This window comes from Anguilla rostrata, chromosome 17, assembly GCF_018555375.3.
Source record: "Anguilla rostrata isolate EN2019 chromosome 17, ASM1855537v3, whole genome shotgun sequence".
Classification (NCBI taxonomy): domain Eukaryota; kingdom Metazoa; phylum Chordata; class Actinopteri; order Anguilliformes; family Anguillidae; genus Anguilla; species Anguilla rostrata.
In genome coordinates this window covers 16211027-16221266 of record NC_057949.1, presented here as the reverse complement: position 1 = coordinate 16221266, position 10240 = coordinate 16211027, and the positions used below count along the sequence as shown (strand labels likewise).

Sequence of the window (10240 nt, the reverse complement as noted above, 5' to 3'; positions counted from 1 at the left end):
CAGCAACACGTTGAGTCCAAAGAATATAGAATATCCTCAGATTTCTACAGCAGTCACAGGCTACATTCAGACTGCAATTCTGATATTTTCCCTCATATGTGACACGGTTTGGATGGTTATGGAACAGTGTGAACAGCAAAAAAGTTCCAGTTTGTGCATGTGAAATAAATCGGATACTGCATGTAGCCATGCGACTTGCATATGACTCATGTGCGCCACTCAAATGGGAATGGATCAAAGACAGGAATGGTACTGATGAGCATCTCCTGCCCATCTGGAGGTACATCGGCAAAGTTAGTTTTACGTCTCTCACCAAGCCACAGGTTCATTTCATAATGGGTTGCTTACATAAATGAAAATGAACAGTCAGTCTGAAAAATTAGAATCTGATAAACAAATTCAGAATTGAGCATTCACTCTCCAGTTCTCATTTGAGTAGGTCGATTATATAATGTGAATGCGCAGATATAGCACAGCATACTCGTAATATTTTGTATCCTCATAATTCTACTTAAAGGTGACACCTTACCAACAATCAATGTAATCTACAAGGGCATCATCAGTAATGAAAAATCCATCATCTAAGTAATGAATTACTTAACAAACGGTGAGTTATGCTGCCAGAATTTTTTTTTTTTAAAGATGAGGCATTTGTATGTACAAAAGAAATCATTTTAGCCTTTTAGCATACATTTACATTTCTCTCTCTTTAGTTAACATAAATGTATTTACTGTAGCTAAAACATATGCCCCTAAAACCTCTCATGAGTTGGGTTCTAATGGGGAGTGTGGTTTCCTCTTCCTTTACATTGTGCTCTGTCACTCACTCCCCGACCTCCCTCACTCAAAGGCAATTGCGGAAATAAAACTATTACCTAAAAATACATCACGAGAACAAGCATATGCAACTCTCCCCTGTTCTTTTTCTTTTAAAAGACAGTGCTCTCTTATGCTTCATTTTTTTTGTTCTCCTTTGTGCATTGATTCAGGCAAATGCCCTTTAACTAGTTGCACCTGTTGGCTCTCTATTTAAACCCTTAGCAAGCTGACAAGCTTTGTTTCAGTGTCACTTGCGTTACACGAAAGCTGGTAACTTGGTCTGTTTGATAAGTGGTTTAGGTTTGTTCAGTAGTAGATCAGTTCCTCTTCTGCGTCCTTTGTTTTACGTGAAGAGTTACTGCGGAACTGAACTTAGAGGTTAGTGGATTGCGGGCTACAAGTTAGCACTACTGTCCTTGCTGATTTCTACTACTCTCGCTAGTGATTCTTTTGACAGTCCTCTGTGTGAGGGCTTCTTGAAGTTCTCATGTTCTCCAATTTTTTCAGACCGTTGTTTTTGTTATACTCCTACTCCTTAAGCTTTTGTTTGTTACCCAGTACGTGGGTTTAGAGCTTTTCTTTGGGATACTCTCCCTGAGGAGTATTTTTCTTTTCGTTTTTTCCCCCCTGTCCTTTTGTCTCGACTTTGTGATTATTCTACCTCTGGTGAATAGCTTACAGAACCCCTGTTCGGTCGCGGTTGGTCTCCCAAAACCCCCACTCCGTCACATGTCAGTTTTATTCGTTATTTAAGATGTACATTAAATGACATTTTACGTATTCTGTACTGAGTTTTTGAAGTTCTTGTTTTAACCAGTCTGCAAATGTATTGTGCATGATGTTATTGTCTGCTTTGTTTATCAGGTTTAACATTCAATAAATATAATGAATCTGAAAATGGCTATTGTGAGTGCACTACGTGTGAATTTCGTTTTCATACGAGAGAACAGTTCATTTTGCACATTTCAAGAAAAGAGGAACCTTTTAAGTGCCAATGTGTGATAAATAGAAAATTAGTCATCCCACAGCAACACACCATTGCAACACATAAGGATATAGATAGACTATTAACCTAGCAGAAAGGGTTGACCAAATCAACTGTCTATCTTTTTATCACAAGGAAGGTTCAGATCCAGAGCAAATAAAAACCAGGCCAGTGCTTTTGTGGAATTGGCAAAAACTGTACTTGGTTGAGATGAATTGGTTGAGATTCTAATCACATTTTAAAACAACAGGAGGCCAATAACAGTAATACCTAATTATATTGAATATTTATTCTCACTATAGGTTTCCATTCAGTGAAGCCTTAAATTGACGCTCTCAATTCCCCTTGTTTAAATCCACAACGATAAATCCACAGGACCACGCTGAAAAAATCAAAATGTTTAATAAAACAAACTGTCAAAACAATGATTCTTCATTGTCCATTCCAATTAAATTCACGAGAGAGAATTATCAAAATGAGAGAGAGAGAGAGAGATCAAAAGACCGTGTGGCTCCACTCTCTCCTTGGATTTGACTAACCGGAAATTACTGCCCCAAAAACTTTTTCCATGCAAGACGCGCCAAAAAACAATTAAATATGCAAATAGCTACATGGATGCAACGGTCACAATATTCCATCTCCAAATGTTACAAAAGTAATTGTAAATGAGCTTTTATGCATTTTAAATTATCCACACATTTTAAGCACAATGAATCAAATTAACTTATTGCATCATTGTAAATAGGAACTGTGTAAGTACATCAACATGTAAATACTGTAAATACTGAATCAAAATATCTTCTGAATCAACCAATCATGTAAATTACTGTAGTTTTACATACAAACTTAAATTATTCTGTGCTAATTAGTCAGATAATTTACTGTCTATCAACAAACTGCATTTAGGCTCCTACACTCACCAAAATATAAGTATATAAGAAAAGAAAAGGCTTGTTGCATTATTATTCAATTGAAGGGATCAGAATACGTGTAAAAAAACAAAAAAAATTAAAAATTATCTATATATATATATATTGCTGCAATTTTCCTTGTTTCATTCCAACAGGTCAACTTCTACATGTCAGTTTGCCTGCAGGTAAGTGGAGTCTCTTTACTTATAAAGAATTTAAAGTTGCAGCCTCATGTTGTTATTAATTAGATCTCGCCTGAAGATGTCCAATCTTCCTGATTATTGGCAGCCAGTTGCTCTGTTCCTCTCTGTGACTTTTAGATGGAGTTCAGATCAGACTGGTCAGTGGGAATGGCAGGTGCTCTGGAAGAGTGGAGGTCTATCACGGACAACAGTGGGGAACCGTGTGTGATGATCACTGGGATATGAATGATGCTGCAGTGGTGTGCAGAGAGCTGGGCTGTGGTACAGCTCTGTCTGCTCCAGGTGGAGCCCAGTTTGGCCAGGGGACTGGAGAAATTTGGATGGACGATGTTGGCTGTTCAGGCAGTGAATCTTCACTCTCACAGTGCTCACACAGAGGGTTGGGAAAACACGACTGTAGTCACGGGGAGGATGCAGGTGCTGTCTGCTCAGGTAAGGGACTTACTATGTCTTAGACTGGAATACTCGTTTGGAGGATGATATCACTAAATTCAGACCAAATCATAGTGCTGACATCAAGTTTATTAATTCCCAATAATAATATTTTAAACTCTCAGGAATAAAGGTACAGTAGAGGTATATGTTTGTTTTTTAAGGAACAAATTTCCCAAGTGTACCCTAAAAGGTATAATGGTGCTTTATTTGGGTACTAATAAGCACCTTTTACTAGCAAGAAAGGTATATGAATGATTAAAGCCATGGGCAGGGCTTACCTCTCGAGTACCACCCCAGTGAAAAGCATTGTTTATTCACTGGGGTGGTATCTTTTTAGGAACTTTTTTGATCCAGATTGTACAGTTTAATTATTACATTGCCCTTGTACCATAATAGTTGATACATTTTTAGCATCTTCCTTTGATATTTTAATATATTGTGGGTTTACTACCTGATATAGACTGTGGTTTGTATTCAATCAAAATGTATCCTTAACTTTGGCTTAAAAATGAATGCAAGTGTTTGTTTCTTTACTGTTTGGTCAATTGATTTTGGTCATTGCTGAACTTGCTGAACTGTTTTTATGAAGAAATTGTTAACCTGCATTTAATTCAGACTCAAAGTTAAGGATAAATGGTGATTGAATCCATGCCAGTATATTTCCTTTGCAATTTACAAATTTGTCAGGTAAGTACCATTGTTAAATATCGGATAAATTTGACAAGATGGCACTCAAAGAAATGTCATGGGAACTATGAGTGTTTTTCTCTGAATAGCAATCAAGGACAGCTTCATTTAAAAAAAGACTTACTGAGGTATGGATAACCCTTTTGCTGAACAGAATCTGTGAAGTATATTTAAGAGAGAGAATGGTACCCTAAGGAATGTTTGCTTCAAAATACATCTATCACTAATTACTTTTACATAAATCTGAATAAATAAAGGACTGTATATGAAATTTACATATAGACTGCATGTTTTTCCAGTCAACTGGATTAACTCAAAATTCATGACTGACTGTGATACGTTGACATGAATCAATTTTTTTTAAAGCACTACATGAACTCATCAGCCAAAGAGCACATCACACACAAACACACACACAGACACGTACCAGATGCATGCCACTGCATTACAATTGAGTTAATTCGACTGAATATATCAAAAGCCATTGTGTATCAAGGGTCTGGTTCTTGAATGAAATAAAAAGGAAGAAATGCTAATTTCATGCAAAGTATTGGAAATTAACATTACATATTAAAATGGACTGAATTGCTTTTCCTTCAAATCTTTCATGCGATAATTAAAACCGAGGAAACAAACTGAGTCATGATCAATATTTTCTTCTCCGCTATTAGGTCTCCCGATCAGACTGGTCGGTGGGCGATGCAAGTGCTCTGGAAGAGTGGAGGTCTATCACAAAAACCAGTGGGGAACCGTGTGTGATGATCACTGGGATATGAATGATGCTGGAGTGGTGTGCAGAGAGCTGGGCTGTGGTACAGCTCTGTCTGCTCCAGGTGTAGCCCACTTTGGCCAGGGGACTGGAGAAATTTGGATGGACGATGTTGGCTGTTCAGGCAGTGAATCTTCACTCTCACAGTGCTCACACAGAGGATTGGGAGAACACAACTGTAAACACGGGGAGGATGCAGGTGCTGTCTGCTCAGGTGAGGGAAACACATGTTCTACAGTCAATCTGACATCACTAGTAAACTAACCTTTGAAGTGGTAACAGTAAACATTTTGCACACTGTGTGGGAAATGTACATTCAGATAAAAGAAAAGGGTAAAAGTTTAGGGTAACAGTTTCCAGGTTTTTGGGTATTTATTCATTTCGTTTGATACCAAGTTAATGTGGAGGCAGCTTTAATCATTTTAGGCCTGAAATGTAAATAGATTTTCAGGGGTCCAGTGGTGGTATTGCAAACTTAGTAAATATACACATACGGTACCAAATATATTTGCCCTTTATCTCTCAGTAATGTAATTGTTAGAAACTATATGGATTCTGTGCCGTATAAACATTCTTTGCATAGTTGCTTGTGCCAGTGAAGTAGCTACTTGAGGATTTAAAATGCTATTTAATCTTTTTTTGATACACTAGGTGGCATGTCCCAGCCCACCCTGTCCCTAAGCTCTCCTCATTCAGTACTCTCGTCTGGAGAGGAGGTTCGTTTTCGCTGCTTCGCCCCGGCTGACCTCTGCGCTCCTGTTGAGTTTCGCTTACACAGAGGGGGCGCTGGGAGTCCCCTGGCCCGCAAATCAGAGTCCAGAGGGACCAGTGTGGAAATGGGCGTGAACAACGTGGACTCCTCTCACCAGGGCAGCTACACCTGCCTGTACGCAGTCCAGGGCAACCAGACCGTCCACTCTTCCCACAGTAACTCCATTGCCATCAGCGTCGGTGAGTGATGTCTTTTACATGTTCAGTAAAATATCCAGTGTTAATTCAGCACAAACAGGAAGGAAAGGAAATATCTCTACCTATGTGTTTATTGGATTACAAGACTTAATGGAAGACAGAACAAATAAAAGAAAACACAATCACTTGAAGCGATCATAATTGTAGGGTTGCACACACATTTTCGTGTTGATGCATTTCTCTCGGAATTCCTATTCTTTTCCAGTGGTCCTACAGCAACCTACCATCGTCCTCAGCTCTCCTACAGGGGAGGTGACCGGGGGCCCCCAGGGGCCAGAGGTGATCGAGGGCCACAGCTTCACCATCACCTGCTCCACTGTGCCACAGTACCCAGGAGGCTCCTTCAACCTCATTTTCACAGGGTCCAGTGTGACTGAGGCTCAGGCTGCTGTCAGCCATTCTGCCTCCTTCATATTTTCTGCTGCAGAGCTTTCCCACCTGGGGAACTACAGCTGTGTTTATGAGACCACAGTGTCTGGACGCAAATTCAGCTCTCCTGCCAGCCCGCTGCTGCCTCTCACCGTCACAGGTAAGGAGCCAACAGTGGCAATGTGTCATCTTCCTGTATATTTAAATGAACATAATTGAGCGAGAGCCTATCTGTGCAATTACAAAAAATTACTTGATCTGTATTGTCCAACTGGGACAATATGTGCACTATTAGTATCTTTAGTATACTCTGTTGGAATAGATTTTTTGATCGATTTGCTGTTTAACACTGGGGATGTTCTTTGCAGTGCCCTTCTGGGTTTTGATAATAAAACACCTGAAATGAACGCTAAATGCTAAAACATAGACGTGGTACAAATGAGTGCCGTCCTATGGGAATTCTAACGGGATACGATCCTCAAGAACAACCCCGTGATTCACATGGGTTCTCCTCTTCCTCAGCTTCCCTGATCCTGCCAATCGTGTTAGGAGCGTCAGGAGGACTGCTGCTGGTACTGGTGCCACTCGTCCTCTTCCTGCTGTTCTGGAAGAGAAGACACAGCTCAGGACGCACCCAAGTTGCGAAGACGGCGAGCAATGCACGTCAGTACCTCATTACAGAGCAACGCGTACATCTAACCTACATTTGGCTCTGTAGTCCCCAATTTTATATTTGTGATCAAATTTGCATATGCTTAAAGATTCTCAGCTTTTTATTAAAGGGTATCATTTAAACATTTTTGTTTCACCATGTAGAAATGAAAGCTCTTTTCATACAAATAACTTATTATAAAATAGTTTATGTAACTGTTCAATCACATTCCCATTATCATAACATCTTGTAATGCTTACTTGAACATAGATTGTATCACTTTGCACCTTGAAAGTAGCAATAAGGAATCAAATTTGTGTGTGATCTGTGATTCCAGCCCATCTCATTGATTGCATTGAGTATGAGTAACTAACTGGTCTACATTATACAGAGTCTAACGCACATTTTGCTTCAGGTCCAATGAATCCCTACTTTCCCAAAGGAAAGGCCAGTGAGGAAGAGGATGAGCAAGACTACGAGAATGTAGAAACACTCACCGGAAATGATTATGAAGATGGGATAGGGGATGAAGACTCTGGAAGTGAAGCTGACTATGTGAATTACAGGGAGCCTACTGAAAACGAATACTCTGAGGATGAAAATATATATCAAAACTCTTAGATATATGACCAAAACTTGGCAGACCAAGGGCGTGAATTTAGTTTGAATATTGGGGGGTGTTGAAATACATAAATCTCCAGAATTGCAACCCTGCAGGGGGGGTCCAGGGACATGCTACCCTGGAAGAAATTTTTTAAAGAACAGCTGTGAAATTATCGGTTTTGGCAAATTCTAAGGGGAAAAAACTTCAGATTACTGTTCTTGAGGCAGACCTGACGAAAAGACTTCCTTGTTGAATGTAATATTAAGAGCAGGTTGTGAAATGCATTTTGTGACTGGATAAAGACAAAGGTGATGCACGTTGGATTGCATGTATTCATTATTAAAGGAAAGCATGAAAAGCTGTTTCTTAAAGAGCATCTAAGTGATGAAAAGCTTATTTATAAGGGCAAAGGTGTAACTTATATTTTGATGGCAATTTATTTAAAGACTTAAAAAAGTATACTAAATTTTTAAATGTACAGTTTTTTAATAATTTAATGTAATAAGGTTTTGATACTGTTAACTGTTGTTTTTAATAATGTTATTTTAAATGATATCCTACTGCATAACTAATGTCAAATGACTTATCTTGCTCCTTAACTAACATTAAGGCAGTGAGCGCGCCACAAGAGCAGCAGTGTCTGTTTTAATGGTGTTTAGAATTATTATTTTTCTTGTGGGGCTTTCTGCTCTGTTAAAGGGGGGACTGAGTCGTAGAGTAGCCATCTTGCATGTGTGCTTTGTGTGGTTTAACGTTTCCCCTTATATACAAAATGATTAATGCAAAAGACAAAGTCATCAAATAAAGACACAATAATGGCAACAGTATAGATCAATGATCCTGCTTGCACCACCTCTGTAAGCATTTCACACTGGGTTAACCTCTGCATCTAGCTGGGTGCTGACCCATAGGCATCAAGCTCTTTAGTCAGCAGCCCACCACGAAAGACACCAACTTGTTCGCAATGACATCAGTTTTCCAATAATACAAAACATGGTCACATTGTATTATGGAGAACCTAAAGTTCACAATGCTGATCCAATCGGCTGTTTTGCAAATGAGCATCGTCTCTTCATCACAATTTCTGACTCCCTGTCAGCACAATAAACGGTCTGTTTTACTTTGAGGGTCTGATACGAGGCAGACTTCTGTGAACTGCCCTACAACAGAACTACCCTCCCTTACAGCAACACGTTGAGTCCAAAGGCTACAGAATATCCTCAGATTTTTACAACAGTCACAGGCTACATTCAGACTGCAATTCTGATATTTTCCCTCATATGTGACACGGTTTGGATGGTTATGGAACAGTGTGAACAGTTCCAGTTTGTGCATGTGAAATAAATCGGATACTGCATGTAGCCATGCGACTTGCATATGACTCATGTGCGCCACTCAAATGGGAATGGATCAAAGACAGGAATGGTACTGATGAGCATCTCCTGCCCATCTGGAGGTACATCGGCAAAGTTAGTTTTACGTCTCGCACCAAGCCACAGGTTCATTTCATAATGGGTTGCTTACATAAATGAAAATGAACAGCCAGTCTGAAAAATTAGAATCTGATAAATACTCATGTAATATTTTGTATCCTCATAATTCTACTTAAAGGTGACACCTTACCAACAATCAATGTAATCTACAAGGGCATCATCAGTAATGAGAAATCCATCATCTAAGTAATGAATTACCCAACAAACGGTGAGTTACACTGCCAGAAATTTTTTTTTTTAAAAGATGAGGCATTTGTATATACAAAAGAAATCATTTTAGCCTTCTTGCATACATTTACATTTCTCTCTCTTTAGTTAATATAAATGTATTTACTGTAGCTAAAACATATGCCCCTAAAACCTCTCATGAGTTGGGTTCTCATGGGGAGTGTGGTTTCCTCTTCCTTTACATTGTGATCTGTCACTCACTCCCCGACCTCCCTCACTCAAAGGCAGTTGCGGAAATAAAACTATTACCTAAAAATACATCAAGAGAACAAGCATATGCAACTCCCCCCCTACTCTTCTTTTTCTTTTAAAAGACAGTGCTCTCTTATGCTTCATTTTTTGTGCTCCTTTGTGCATTGATTCAGTTTATATTGTGACGTTCCTTTGGGAGATACCGTAAAGGCCAGGATGCTGGGAATTGTTCTCATGGCATTTGGTGAGTCTGAGTTCCTTTCCGACAATGTGTGAGAACTTTACTTCTGGGAAATACCGTATGCACAACAGCCATTAGCCGCTTTAACACTCAAGTACATTTATGTTTAATTTACATGTAATTTATCATTGGGCTTCAATAATGATCTAAAGTTAGCAGAATCCTTAAACACTGCACAAAATGAGGATTTTGCTATTTTCAGCAAAATAAATATCTCATATGGCACAGAAGAATTACAGCATCAAGCTGCAGTTTTCAGTACTTCTACTCAGCCTGCTCTGCACATGTAAACTGATATTTGTAGATCCTGATATTAGGCACTGTCAGTGTGTTGTCGGACCCCATTCCATGAAGTCGGCCCAGGCAAATTTCACTGAATCCTCACTACTGGTTATCGTGAACTGAAACTAAAACAAAAAGTTAACTGTGAAAAAAAAAAAACATTTTCATGTACTGAAATTAAACTAAAAATGAGACTAAAAATGAGAAAACTGTCTTGTCATGGTTTTAGCTGATACCACCATTTCTTGTCTTCATTTTTGTGCCGTTTCTTCAGTTATTACGGCCATTGGTTTTTTTCTGCGCCTTTTCTTTAGTTATTACGGCCATTTAGTTTTCTTCTTTTTTTTGATTGAATTATACGCGTGCAAATCCCCTTTAACTAGTTGCACCTGTTGGCAATC

General features: G+C 39.0%; 1 protein-coding gene across 1 annotated transcript in view; it reads left to right on the top strand.

The window, feature by feature from the left end:
- The first annotated feature begins 246 nt into the window (after positions 1-246).
- The window catches only part of LOC135244078 (deleted in malignant brain tumors 1 protein), a 70411-nt gene continuing 60417 nt past the window's right edge, over positions 247-10240 (top strand). The window contains exons 1-5 of the mRNA XM_064316276.1: positions 247-280; positions 1054-1197; positions 2871-2900; positions 3036-3350; positions 4712-5023. Of these exons, the coding sequence (XP_064172346.1) occupies positions 247-280; positions 1054-1197; positions 2871-2900; positions 3036-3350; positions 4712-5023 (835 nt within the window). The remainder of the gene's footprint in view (positions 281-1053; positions 1198-2870; positions 2901-3035; positions 3351-4711; positions 5024-10240) is intronic.